The sequence below is a fragment of the Microcebus murinus genome, chromosome 13 (genome assembly GCF_040939455.1).
Source record: "Microcebus murinus isolate Inina chromosome 13, M.murinus_Inina_mat1.0, whole genome shotgun sequence".
In the NCBI taxonomy this organism is placed as follows: Eukaryota; Metazoa; Chordata; class Mammalia; order Primates; family Cheirogaleidae; genus Microcebus; species Microcebus murinus.
The window spans coordinates 17,179,322-17,193,808 of NC_134116.1; the positions used below are offsets into that span (position 1 = coordinate 17,179,322).

Sequence of the window (14,487 nt, forward strand, 5' to 3'; positions counted from 1 at the left end):
CCACCACTGCACTCCAGCCTGGGTGACACAGTGAGACCTCGTCTCTGAATAAAAAAATTGATCTTTTTTTTTTTTTGAGACAGAGTCTCACTTTGTTGCCCAGGCTAGAGTGAGTGCCGTGGCGTCAGCCTAGCTCACAGCAACCTGAGACTCCTGGGCTCAAGCGATCCTCCTGCCTCAGCCTCCCGAGTAGCTGGGACTACAGGCGTGCGCCACCATGCCTGGCTAATTTTTTCTATATGTATTAGTTGGCCAATTATTTTCTTTCTATTCATAGTAGAGACGGGGGTCTCGCTCTTGCTCAGGCTGGTTTCCAACTCCTGACCTCAAGCAATCCGCCCGCCTCGGCCTCCCAGAGTGCTAGGATTACAGGCCTGAGCCACCGAGCCCGACCAAAAATTGATCTTTTAATAAACATTCTTTTGTTGTTGTTAATGGCAGCAAGAGAATCCACCTCCAAGATACATTTAGAATTTTTCCTTTCTTTCCCCTAGTTTTGGTCTCGGGCCTGGAGCTAGATTCTGGGCTAATTTGCATGTGTGTTTTAAAGATAATGAAGAATAATTAGAATGGAATTCTAATTCCAGGGCTGGGTAGACAGAATAAGAAAGGGCTCCACTGCCCACTTACTTTCACTTCCCATAGAACTAGGGACAGAGGGGCCCCAGGGTAGCTCCAGGATGCTCTCTTGTCGGGTCCCTAACACAGGGATGTCCTGTCACTCACCACAGGCACATAATAAAAGCTCAATAAATATCTGCTAGAGGAGCAAATCAGTGGACGGATTCTGGGCAGGTCTGCCACGTATTACCTCACCCTCTTTCCCTTCATTGCATCTCAGTGTTCCCCTTATTTAAAAAAAAAAAAAGATTTGCAAAGTTTGCATCTGTGATCCTAGGTCCTGGCCTTATTAGGATGGCAGAGGAGTGGCCAACCAGAGGTCTTTTAGCCCAAGGCAAATAATTATGATCAAAGCTTTCTGGATTTCTCCAGGGAGGTCTTGGCTTGGGAGGACAGCTCAGTACCAGGCTCCCCAGTCTAAAGGACTGAAGCTCCCCCTTCCCTTCATGACCTGCAGGCAAGCCAGCTGGGTGGGGAAAGGGCACAGGGGGCAGTGTGAGCACGGGAGCAGGCGGGGTGGGGAGGTGTGCCATTTTTTGGGGGGGGCCACGGGCAGGGTGAGCTGTACTTGCAGAGGTGGCTCTAATCCTGCTGAGCTCAGGGCTCTTGCCCTCTGAGACTCTCAGGATAGCTGAGCTCCCCTCTGCCTTTGGAGGACTTCAGGACTCACTCATCTGAGCTGTTACTTGACATCTTGGCCTCTGTTTGTATAAAAACTGTGTACAGTTTTGGCTGACACTAGAACAAATACTGCTTTTTATTTATATATTTTAAGTATATTTAAGAATAATACATTCACAGAGTATTACTTATGACGCATAACACTGCCACTGTAGAAAGCCAAATTTTTGTTTTTTTCTTTACTCTGTTGCCTTAGCTAGAGTGCCAGTTGCATGACAAGAGCTCACTGTAGCCCTGAACTCCTGGACTCAAGGGATCCTCCTGCCTCAGCCTCCCGAGTAGCTGGGACTACAGGTGTGAGCCACTGCTCCTGGCCCCCAAACTTTTCTTTTAAGTGAAATTTACAGGACAGCCATCCATACATGTGTGCCTGATTTTGAAAATTCAATGTGAGACGTTTCAAAATGATGACTATTCCCTCCTCTTCTGCGATCAGTCAGGGATGTGAATGTGTAGAAAACTAGAAATTAAGTCATATGGGAGGAATCAATCAACTTTCATAAGTTGTAAAATCAACTTCATAAGATGTAAAATCAATTCATGAGACCCAAAACATAATTATGAAAATTTATTTGAAGTAAGTTTGCTTTTTAAAGTTTAGCATGACCAGGAGTTCCCAAATAATGTTACAGTATTGGACCGTAGACTTCTTAGGTAAAAGCCATGTTTCATCTCTCCAAGCTGTTTGGTTTGGTTTGGTTTGGTTGTTTCTCTTTTTAATCTGCAAAATGATGGATCAGACTAGAGTCTGAGTGAATGAGTCTGGGGTGAGGCCCAGACATTGGCATTTACTTAAAAGCCACCAATAATTCTGATGTGCAGCCACGGTCCAAACCACTGGCCTATGTGACCTATAAAGTCCTTCTTTTGCCCCCAAATGTTGTAAGTACTATAATTTATTTATTTGTTTATTTTTTGAGACAGAGTCTCATTCCGTTGCCCAGGCTAGGGTGCTGTGGTGTCAGCCTAGCTCATAGCAACCTCAAACTCAAGCGATCTTCCTGCCTCAGTCTCCCAAGTAGCTGGGACTACAGGCATGCGCCACCATGCCTGGCTAATTTTTTCTATGTATTTTTAGTTGTCCAATTAATTTCTTTCTATTTTTAGTAGAGACGGGGTCTCTCTTTTGCTCAGGCTGGTTTCAAACTCCTGACCTTGAGCAATTCACCCGCCTGGGTCTCCCAGAATGCTAGGATTACAGGCATGAGCCACCACGCCCGGCCTATGGTTTAAAATTTTAAATTGAGTAAATAAGAAAATCAGATTCACTTTTTAGATAATTCTGCTTAAAAACATCTTCTTCCTAAATTCAGAACTCAAAGAAGTCTTAAAATGAAACCTACTTAGTAAGTGACTCAACTCCCACAAAGTATTTTGGGCTGATATTATGAATTTAGAAAAGTTATGTTTGCTCCACATTTCAATATTCCTAAATGAGTTCTAAGTCAATTATCAAAAACAAATTTATTTTTCACTTTTGAGAGTCAAAATGGTCCAAGTGGTCCAAGTTTTTGATCTCCTGGTAGGTAGGAATCATGGAGATCAAAAGGATTGAATAGAAAATTTTGTGGATAAAGGCACATGAGAAATAAAGATATTGAATCTTTGCTGTTAGCTGGGGATGACAACTCCGTGTGTGTGTGTGTGTGTGTGTGTTTGCAGGGAGCCTCTGCTAAGACAGGGAGGAGCAGTCCGTGTTAGTGGGAGCACGTTAAAGGAACCGTAGGACAGATGGTGGCAGACCTCAGCCATGGGGCCGGCAGGCTCCTGATTTCACGGCAGTGTCTGCCTAGCAACCCTCGTTATTGAAGCCTGTGCCCCCAGAACCAGCCTGTCTTTAAGATGTAGTTCAACATTGGAGATGGTTTTTATTTTCTTGTTATGAAGCCTGGGCTCCCGCACTAAGAACTCAGATGACTCCAGGCCTGTGTGTGCCCACGAAGGCTGTCCGTGAGGCTGCGTGAGGCTAAGGTTGAAACCTATCCCTGAATAAGTCAAGAAATAGAAAGATCCACGTTTGGCATTTGAATTAGAAATACAAGTCAAAAAAGTAACATTGCCATCAGAAATGTGCAATTCTAAAAAGATATTTATTTGAAAGTTTTGAAAAAATAAAGCTCATGCCCTGGGGCTTCTGGGAGTATGTACAAAATACAATAATTAAATTAAGTCCAGCAGTTAAAATTCCTCATAAAAAGAAAAAGCTGGAGTGCTTCCCAATGGGGAATGCTTGACTTAAAAGAAAGGTTTTACTCTGTGGCCTGAAGGTCAACAAACAGGGACTCTGTGGGAATGTATAAAATTTCTTAAAGGGGTCCTTCAGTCTTTGTTTTGCTCAAAGAAAATAAAAGTAAAAAGGGACAAGTTTTGAAAATTTAAAAAATGAAGGTGCAGTCCTGAAATCATCAGGATTTTTATAAATGCTGCACCAGAGGCTATGAAAACAGGTTCTCTTTTCTGAGCACTAATCTAACACATATGCTCTTCAAGAAGGAAGAGACAGGCCCGTGGCGCCTCCTGAACAAACCATTTTAAAAAGTGCTCATTTTTCAGAGGCAGTGCATGCAAATTCCCAGCCCACTCATTGGCTACTTATTTTGAAAATATTTACCTTACATATTCTCATAAATATATTTTGCAATGTAAAAATTCCTTAGATGAGAAAAAGACTGATCATTTTTTTAAAAAGCCTTTTATAGGGTAAAGTTATAAATATGATCTTTTTGGGTCACATTCTAGTAATCTAAAATAGAACATATAAACATTAAAAAAAATCTGTTTTTATAATAATTTAGTTGTTGTTACCTTTCTGGTAATATCATCCCCAAAAGGAATAAGGTTAAGAATAGGAATGAAATCAAAATGTACAAGTTTGTACAATTATAAAGTTTATATTTTATGAGATCATATATATATATATATACACACACACACTTTATATAGAGTTAAAGTTTGTAATTTATAAGCATCATTCTAGGCTCTCATATGAGTTTTCAGGCTGCATGCTCAAATAACTCCTGCTGAAACAGAAAGAACTGAGAGCCAATTTCCACATCTTCATCTTCTTCACCACTTAAATATAATCCAAATGTTGGCTTTGCATTAAGACAGCATGATCAAATGTAGGACATTAGGAATAGCATCTTTGGCAGCAAAATTTAATTTACTGAATAATTAGCAGCCTCATTGGCATATCTACTCTGATTCCCAAAGTACAATATTAGCTGTTGTCTACGCTCGGGGTCTCTACAGTACAAAGGGTATCATGATCGTCCTGTGCCAGGTTCACAGTGAATGAGGGATTGTAGAATGTCCTGCAAGCAGCTTACGACGTAACACCCTAGATTTACCTCCAAAACGTGGAGGAAGAATTAGAAAAATATTTTGTGCCTGATTTTGTTGTTTTCTTTCCTACATTTGTTATTTTTGCTTTTAGAGTTGTGGGGAGGGAAGGAACGGAGGGCAGAACTACAAGGCAGAGGGAAGAGGAAGCAGAAGGACAGGGACGGAGGGACAAGATGAGATGAGGGATGACAGGCAGCATGGTGAAGGCCATGCAGGATGGCATGGGAGAGACCCTGCAGCCCAGAGGCGGCCGGAGCCAGCCCAGCCTGGGCACCTTCTGTTGGCAAGGTCTACACCCGCGTCTTCCTTCCTCCCCCGGCTCTTCTTTCCTTTGACAACCTGAGACATTCCCCAGCCACTCAGAACAGCCCCCGGTGGAAAATCCTGCAAAATGTGCCAGGGACTGTGTGGTCTGGGAGGCGCCCAGGGCTCTGCAGGCTGCGGGGACATCAGGGCCTATTGGGAGGTGACATCGGCCTGGTGGCAGAGGACTGGTTGTCTGAATGTGATGAATTCCAGTATCTTTGCTGGGCTCAGGTACTGTCTCTGGGGGAAGCAGTTGTTGAAAAGGAGCCTTCAGCTATTTCCCTCATTGTTTCAGAAAATGCCTGGTGCTTTCTCTTCCCAATTGATGAGACGGGGAACTTGATGGGGAGCCGTGAATCTGAGGGTTTCTGCGGGTTGGGGGTGGAGCTGTGTGGTTTGGCAGAGGGAGTTTGGAGATTTTGTTGTAGTGTTGGTTTTGCCAGCAGTGTGACCTTGAGCAAGTCCCCTGCCTGCTGGGGCCAATAGTCCCACAACTCCCAGAGGCGCCACGAGCATTGCATTGTTTCTATGTGAATGGTGCCCCCTTCAGCCAGGAGTTGGTACTGAACAATCCCCCAGAGCTTCAGCGGCTGCAGACTCAGGGGATTGGACAAAATGATCAGAGAGGAGTTTACGGTCTGAACCTCTCCAGCACTAAGAGAAACTAACCTAGGCCACAGGCTAGCAGTGGAGTTAGGAGATTTTTAACATCCAAAGAGTATCAAAGCTCCCCAGAATGCAGAATCCACAGGTCTGCCGGAGTATGCGGCCACACCCGGCATGCCCAGGAATTTGCCCCACCCATCCCTTTTCCTGTGACAACCTATCTTTTGTCTACCAATGAAAGTAAGTGAGAAAAGGGGGTTCACTTAATAGAAATGCACTTCCCATCTGCTACTGCTACTGTAGTGCAGGTTTAAAACCTCGGTAGACATCATTTGGTCTTTACTGAATGCCTATCGTGTACCAAGGATGATGCTTCAAAAAAATACTATATTTATTTATTAGTTTTTTATTTATATGTATCTTAAATTCATTCTTTTTTTTAAAAAATTATTTTTTACAATTGCGGTAAAATATACTTAACAAAATTTACCATTTTAACCATTTTGAAGCATACGATTTGGTGGCATTAAGTACATTCACACTGTTAAGCCACCGTCCCCACACGCTTTCTCCTGAACTTTTTTCATCTTGCAAAACTGAAACTCTGTACACATTAAACAATAACTTCCCCACTACCACCCTCCCCAACTCCCTGGCAAGTACCATGTGCTTTTAAATACAGTAGTTCATTCAGTCCTCTGTCACAGGGTAGGGTTTCTGGAAGCAGATGCTCAGATGGACATTAGGGTGCAAGCTATTATATGTCAACGCCCAGTAAAGGAAGAATGAGGATTGGGATGAAGCAGAAGTTGAACTGCCAAGCAAACCCAATAACATCTTGGTCATCCCTACTGGGAGCTCTGGGGCAGGATGGCCTGTCAGGTACCCCACCTCTGGCCAGAATGCCTGGGTTCCCTCCAAGGTGGGGCCTTGGGCGAGGCAACGAGGCCGTCCGCTGACTGTACCTCCTCAGCCATCAAGTGGGGCCACAAAGGGTGATCTGGGCGGTGCAGCTCTGTGACTACCGCATCCTCATGGCGGTTAGGCACGGTTACCGTATAGTTGAAGAAACTGATGCTCAGAGAGAACAAACGACTTACTGTGGTGTGCGAATATAACACAGCCCGTTAGTTGTAAGGTGAGGATCAGAACCCGAATGTGAAGTGAAAGACTTCAGTTCCTGATTAATTGAACACGTTTTTAGCAAGCTCGTGCTGGGGGTGACAGATGAGAGCAGGAGAGGGATCCAAAATGTGTGACAATGTTCAATATTCAGGGCACCTGCGCTATTTTGGGGGACACACACCCCTAAAGGAATACGACAATGGAACTCTGATCCAGTGCGATGGAAGAACAGAGGAAGACCAGCAAGTTGTCTCTGGGGTGTGGCCTTGAAGCTGTGTCTTGAAGAACAGCTAGGAGTTTGCTGGCTGTGATGGAGAGGGAGGGGCTACAGCTCCTGCAAAGGCTTTTTTGCAAAGATCAGCGTGGATAGTGGCCAGGGCCCCTTGAGAGAACGGTGCTGTCGCTGACATGGGAACACTGGTGGGGCGCCCAGTGGCCGCAGCTCCCTCACGCCAGCCTGAGAGAAGCATCCTGAAGCTCCCCTGAAAGCCCCAGCATGGATTCCAGGCCCTGGAAATGAGCTGGGGGAAAACGACATGCTGCTCTGTTCATTTGGGAGTCCGGGTTAAGAATACAGTTCTCCCAGAAAATCTCAGCCAGAAGTTCCTGTCGGTTTTTATATTCTTCTTTCCACGGAACTCAAAAGACCCCCCATTTAACATTAAGCCATATGCCTGGCCTGTGTAGTCTTGCGAAGCAAGTCTCCACTACAGAGCTATCAGAAATGGAATGTCCATTTTTCTCTTGATTCTATTAGTGTGTCTGATTACGAAGGAAATTTGATTCATTGTTTAAAAATAAAAACAAAAGTCAGCCAAACCGGCTATTTGGCATTATATAGACCAAAAAATATAGTTTCTTTTTACCGCATTTCTCCCCTTTAATCAGATATTTTAACATTGTGACACAGTGTTTGGTTTCCCCTTATTTTTCATAAGATGGGATTTTCAGTATATCAAATCTTTTAGTTATAGAATGAAAGAAATCTCTAAAGTTCCTTTCACGCCTAAGACTCCAATCTCTGGGGAACACGTCCAGTGTTCCGTATGTTTGTGTGTTGCACACAACCACGAGAGAAACTGATTTTGACCAATGGGGAAGTCTTGCATACTTACGGGATTCTTCCTCTAGCATGGGTGGGTACAGGTGATTCACAAAGCGGTCTTCTACTTACCCTGGTGACGACTTGGGGTGCAACAGTTGGACTCCAGAAATCTGTCCTACCCTTCCTGAATGGGATGGTTCTCGAATAAGAGTTCATATGGAAGAAAGCACCTTGAGTTGGCCAAATTCTGCCCTAAGCCTCAGGACAGCTTTCCAATTCGCTGGCTATGGCCAAGGGGGGAAATGGGTTCCTTCCCAAGTTGAGAGGCTGTGTACAAACACGCAGAAGGGTGGGCCTTCCTCCTCAGACCTCAGGCAAGACTCTGAAGGGCTTCAAGACTGCAGCCTGGCAGAGCTCCTACCCATCACAGGGAGGGGGGGAGGGAGATGAAAGAGGTGGAAAAAAGTGGCTGGTTTCAAAGCATATGGCCTGTAGTGTTTGAAATGTTTTTTAATTCTTAATTCGCACCTCTCTTGCTATTATCACTACTGTAGCCAGTGACACTTCTTTTTGTTTTAACACTTGACATTATTTAACACCTTTGCCTCTCCTCTGACTTCCACAAGAGCATTTTAATTTTAAAAGAAAAGTTCATCTGGAACAAGGTCTATGACTTTCAGAGTAGCTGTCCGGCACCCAGTTGAGTTCAACAGGTGTTTGTTGCATGACTAAATGAATGAATGAAGTGACTTCCTAGAAAAAGTATTCAGAGAAGAAAGCTTTGCTCTCGGCAAAGTTGTGTTTCCTTCTTTCTCTCTTAAACTGGGGATTACCACTTACAGTATCCTGTAAGGATGTCAAAGGGAAACTGGCAAAATTGATTTAATAGTTTTGAAAAAACTCTTCGCCAAACAGCTGTCTGAAACGGAATGTTCATTTTTCTCTCGATTGGAACACCAAGATTAAATAACGCGGGCAATTCAACTCAAGGACTGAAAAGCTAGGCGACTCTGGTCAAGGAGCTCATGACCCAGGAGACGTGCGTGGCGCTTGCAGGGCCCCTTGGGCCTCGTGGTTGCGCAAGGCCCGGGTGCCAACCTCGGGGCTGGAGGGACGCGGGGGCCTGCAGGCGCGCGCCAGGGCCCGTGCAGGTGTCCGGCCTGTGCGCGGGGTGCGTCGGGGTGCTCGGGGCCTGGGAGACCCGAGAGAGACGTTATTGTTACACTGTAACGAGTCTGATTAACATGCTCCTGACACTTTCTCTTAGTTTCTCGGGCTCCTAGCAACAGCGCACAAAGGCGCGGGATTGTCCCCGGCTCCGCGGGAACACGGGACGGCCTTTGATCTGCCACCATTGCAGCCGGGCTGCGCGACAGGCTCGCAGGCTCCGGGCGGCCCGCGGCGGGCGGGTCCCGCAGTCCCCGCAGTCCCGGCCCGCCGGGCTCCTCGGGCCCCGCCACCGGCCGTTGCGGCCCGGGCGCCGGCTCCACTCGCGCAGCTCAGCTCGCAGGGGCTGCGCCCGGCCGGCAAGGGACTGTGGCCTCCCGACCGAGCACGGGCGGTGCCGCCCGGCCCCCAGGTCTCTGCGCCCGCCGACTGCAGGCGTTGGGGAAGGGGACGCGGACACCGCGGGTCCCCGTCGCGCGGGCGCACCTCTAAGGACCCCGCGCCCAGCCCCAGGCTCGCCGTGCCCGTCCCGTCGGAAGAAGCCAAAGTAAAAGCCAGCCAGTCACTGACGGTGTAGAAAGTAAAAATAAAAATTTTGAAAGTGAAGGTGCGAGTGACAAATCCCGAAAGAGTCTGTCGAAATAAATAAGCGTGCCCTGCAGGCTTCGCGCGCTCAGCTGCAACTGGGTCGCTTCGGCAGCAAACTGCCACCACCAAAAGGCGCTAACGATGGTTTCGGTTCCTTCCTGCAGATCGCTCGCTTTATGTCGTTGGCAATTCGTCCTGATTCGGAAGGCGATATGCTGCCAAATTATAACTGGAATTTAAACAAACTAACAACAACAACAGTCACCCGTCCAGAACAGCAAAGAGCTGCCTGGTCCCACCGCGCGAGCTTGCAGGTACCAAGGTATTTGAAAGTAATTTATTTTCCATTTTGTTCGCTCTCTTAGCTACTCTGTCGCGCCCCAGTTTAAAATAAAGCGCGGCAAGAAAGACTAAGGCTTTTAGCATTTAAATATTGGGGTCTGGTCATTACTTTCCCGCCACTTTTCCCCAAAGATGTAATGTGAAAACCTCGCAGGGGGTGGGGGCAGGGAGGCTCTGCGCTGGGAGGTCCCTGTCCCCGAGCCCGGGCACGAGCTCTGCGCTTACAGACCGGTCGGGTGACCTTTCCCAGCATATATATGCACGAGGTCCTTCTGGTAATCTTAGAACCTGTTTCGTACCATCAATTGCTTTCCTACTACTAGAGGAAAAAATAAAAATAAGAACGGAAGATTCAGCTTTCCAAGGTAAACCGAAACCATAAAAACAGACTGTCCTTCAAATTAAAAAAAAAAAAAACACCAAAAAACCTGAATTCTTTTTTTCCTTTATGGCATCGTTAGAAAATTACAGTGTCCCCCCAGGAAGAAGATCAGTTTCCCGAACTCTCGAAACTATTGGGTGCAAAAGTGTTAATGATGATGATGGCACGTCTATTTTAGAGAGGTGGGGAAAAGGACATGGTTCGTTCTATTTACCCGCAAAATATACCAGGCAAAGAGTTACTTTCAAATTCAAATCGGAGGTGGTGAAGTCTTCATCCGGCAGGACACTGTTTCCCCAGCCCCTCCGTGGAGGCCAGGCTGGTTCAACACTTGGACGTGGGAAAGGAAAGCTCAGATGCCCGGGAACTTCCTAACTTGCGCTCAGGGACAGTGTGGGACTCCGACTGGAGTCCCCCCACCATTTCAATAAAACATGACTATGATATAATCCTCTATACATTAAAATGAGGTTGTCACAGATTGTCATTAAGACCTCAGTAAAACAATGAAGACATTATTGGGCACCCCCCCTCAGGCAAGGTATTAGGGGAATAAAGCAATCTACACCACACGGGTCCTATTGAGATTAATGAAAAAATTATGCAAAAAAAAAAAATCTCAATTTCATTTTCCCGTGACGGGGCTTTGCATACATACAGTCAGTCTTGCCTAGCACCTGATGATTTATTAAACTAATCTACGGTGATCACCGCTGATGTTCTCGACTCAATCTTGTCCCGGCTCATTTTCTAAGTAATTGTTTCTCATTAGTTCTGATAATGTTTTAATAGTGTTACCCATAATTTAGCCCCCTAGAATTAATAACAGGGGGGTGATATGGCTAAGCGGCTTGTGATGAGCTACACAAAATAGAAACAGGTATGGCTTCTGATTAATCAGATTAGCTGCAAGGTCCTCTTCCTGTTGTCCATTCCTGGCTCAGGGCAGCGGGCAGACCTCCTTGTCCCCTGGCGGGCATCCGGGCATGCTCCCCCACCTGTCCGCCGCTATCCGTGGCACCAAAGGGTTGTGGGTGGGAAAAGAGCGGGAATACATTTTTGTTCCCCAGCATTTCCGTCCTAGAGTTTTGTTCTTCAAGGAATGAGGCACAGTGAGCTCCTGACCATGACTGAAGTCTCTTCTGGGGTCCTCGTTAGGGTCTCTGTTCAGACAGTGGGAGCTCAGTCCAGGTTTTTGGTGCTAGTGGGTCCCAGTCTCATGATTCTACCATAATTGGGACCACCGAGTTATGGGTAAGATGGTAAGTCTGACATTTGGGGAGACTTAGTAAGGTGGTTTTGTTGGAACAAAATGCAGTTTGGGGTACAGGCCAGGGCGTGGTGAATGTGGCTGGGGACCTAGGAACCCCTGGGCCTGTTGGCGACGGGTGTCAGGAGACCTAGCCAATGTGGCTCTCAGCACTGCCCAGACCCGGGCTGAGGGGTGCCTTCAGCAGGCATGTGAGCTCCCTCAGAGTGGGGGGTGGCTCTCAGCGAGCCCAGGCTTGTGGCGGCCCATGGGTATGGGCCGGGGGGCTGGCTGGCAGCCGGGGGGAGACTAGAACGTGTGCCCTTTCATCCTCTGGATCTGGACAGAGGGTGGGAAGGGCAGTTAAGTTCAAGTGAGGGCTGCCTGAAGGCACGTGCGAAGGTGGCTTTTATGTTCCTCTTTAGCTTGTGCCAGGCCATGCCAGTGCTGCTTTTGACACCCCGAGGGGGTGTGGGACAGGGGAAAAGAGAAGAGGCCTTCCTTTTCTCCTGTCTCTCCTTCTAAGCAGAGGGCGGACTGAGCGTGCAGCCTGACTCCGGGGTTCCGGCCGAACCCTGGCAGGGCACAGCTGCCACAGTGCGCCTTCGGGGTGCTGCTCTGTAATGGCCACAGTGCGCCTTGGGGTGCTGCTCCGTAGCGGCTGCCCGCTGCCCCTGTCCGGAGTCCTGAGGCACAGGTTGGCTGGAGGCCAGTTGTCTCTGAGGTTGGCGAGATGCCATCTTCCTGCTTCCGGCCCTCAGAGAGAGGATGGGGCTGGCTCCCCCCTTCCCTTCCAACAACTCTGGGGCAGCACAGGGCCACCAAGGCGAAGGTGATGATGCTCGGATGAGGGGCTGAGGAGGCTGCACCAAGGAGGGGAAGGGGGACCCAGCCTAACGTGTGCCATCTCAGTTGAAGAGCTGTCTCCTGGGAGCCCACGTTTGGGAACATTAGTTGGTGTCCCAAGAATGTGTCTCCCCAGAACCATCCAGCCTGGATGGGGTTCCCTCCACATGCCCGTGGGAACTGGATCTTCCCCTTCCTGCCCTCCCTGCTGTGCGCCGGGGCTGCACGGTGGCCGATGGCCGTGGACTCTTGACTTTGCTTCGAGGTGATGGTGCCTCTCCTTGAATCTAACCCTCAACTCTACTCGCCTCTTGGGTTTCCTGTAGGAATTGGGAGAAGTGGGGAAAAGTAGACCCCTGGGTTGGGGCACACACTAGGGACCATGTAGGAAATAATCAAAAAGGGCGTAGGAGGAGGTAAAAAAAAATGAAAATAAAAAACAACTGTTTTCTATTTACAAATTTAAATAAACAGAACAGCCTTCCCCGCGGAGTTTGTCTAAGAGTAGCAGCGTTGCTGCTGTGTAGGTCATGAAAAGGTTGGTGTAGAGTTTAAAACTTCCCATTCTGTTAATTTCTTAAAGAACAGTCGTCCAGAGTCTCGGCACAAAAGCTCATGATTTAATGAGGAACAGAAACAAAATCTCTGATTGTTGGTGTTTCAAACTTCATTGGCGTCCTCTGGCAAGCACAAGTTGATCCTCCGCAGCTTCAATACCCTTTAGCCTTCAATATAAGAGTACATGCTGAATAGGGAACAATGGCTGGTTGTTATGTTTATTTACCCTTACTACAAGCTGGGTTAACCTCTTCAAAACAGCTTTACTAAGCCCGTTAACCACACCACCCATCTGACCTGCTGCAGCATCTCTAATGTGATGCAAATCTCGCAGGGGCCACATGCGCCAGCCAGCTCGGTGGCATTGTGTCTTCTTAGACACTACAAGTTTATGGCTGAGGGAGTCCTGTCCGGGCCATACATTTGCAGGGGGAAATGGCCTCAATGGCAAACAGTTAAACGGGAAAAGAAAGGGGGGAGAATGGACGCTCTTGTGTTTCTGCACATTTATTTTTTAACTGCCGGTAACTGTTGACCCAGAGCATTCGGCCAGGATGAGAGCTTTGGTCTTCATCAACCAGCGGATCGAGGATGTGGATGTTTCATCTTGTGGGTGGAGGTTAAGAGTGATCAGTGTTGAAAGTTTATTTTTAGAAGATATCATTATAAGCCAATATATAATACTATGTAACTTTTTCTGTGTCATCTCTGTTGTTTTATCAGATTACTAGTGAAACAGACATGACCCCTTAATTTTGTTATTATTTTTTAAAGGCCTGCCTTTCTTAAAATTATTTGTGGTGTCACTGTACAAATGAACAATGTGGGAAACATTAATTCACATAAGAAGGGGACAGGGACTATGTATATTCAGGAAAGTTCTGTTTCATTAAAGACCTAACTTCCCCTCATCTTTCCCTATCATTTTATCTCCCTGCGAAATCACACATCTGCATTTGTAATGCGTTAATAAACAAATAAAATCATAAGGTTGGACCCAAAAGGGAAAAAGTTCACTTTTAGAGGAATAACTGGCCAGTAAAACAGCAACAAAAAAATCATGATTACCATGAACTGTAAATGGAGTAAGGTCCCAATCCAGCATACTAACAAGTTGCCTTGAGTATTATGGTTTGTCTTTAAGAAACCCACTGTATATGTTCAGCCCACCTGATGAGAGCTTCATTTACCAGATCATTTTTCCTTGATGGATGTGGCAAGCGTAACAATGTTCTGGGCCTGCTTCAGTAATGGCATGTCGATCATACTCCCTTGGAAAGTAAAGGCTCCCTGGAAAACAGAGAATACAAACTTCCTGAAAGAAAGCGCGGCAATTATAGGCTTCCTTTCTGTGCATGCTTGTACAACAAGCACATTTTAGATTCCACCTGAATTATACTGACTTTCCTACCCAACTTTTGAGAAAGCCAAAGTAAATTGCAGGGGAAAGATTTCTTTTTTTCTCTTAAAGAGGAAAGAAAAAACCTTCAGCATTTTAATGGAGAAGAAAAACATCAGACATAAGATATGAGAAAATGTTCGTTTAACTCTTGAAATCAAGTGGAAAACAACTATGGAAGGAAAATTTAAATACTTCCTTATATAAGTTTTGAAATACTGCATAGA

The 14,487-nt window shown here is 46.5% G+C and overlaps 1 protein-coding gene and 1 long non-coding RNA gene across 7 annotated transcripts in view; one reads left to right on the forward strand and one right to left on the reverse strand.

Moving 5' to 3' along the window:
• LOC142874810 (uncharacterized) overlaps window positions 1–14,487 on the forward strand; it is a 108,442-nt gene that overhangs the window by 39,306 nt on the left and 54,649 nt on the right. Inside the window, exon 2 of the long non-coding RNA XR_012922421.1 lies at window positions 9,649–9,806. This is a non-coding gene — a long non-coding RNA (uncharacterized LOC142874810). The remainder of the gene's footprint in view (window positions 1–9,648; window positions 9,807–14,487) is intronic.
• The window catches only part of CLYBL (citramalyl-CoA lyase), a 246,535-nt gene continuing 244,949 nt past the window's right edge, over window positions 12,902–14,487 (reverse strand). For 2 of the 6 annotated variants that reach the window (XM_076009307.1, XM_020290261.2), the window contains 2 exons: window positions 14,052–14,151; window positions 12,902–13,028 (listed from right to left, as the gene is read on the reverse strand). In XM_076009307.1, the coding sequence (XP_075865422.1) occupies window positions 12,971–13,028; window positions 14,052–14,151 (158 nt within the window). In that variant the 3' untranslated portion in view covers window positions 12,902–12,970. Of the gene's footprint in view, window positions 13,029–13,055; window positions 13,468–14,031; window positions 14,152–14,487 lie in introns of those variants that run through there. The other 4 variants (XM_076009308.1, XM_076009304.1, XM_076009305.1 and 1 more) reach the window with 3 other exon arrangements.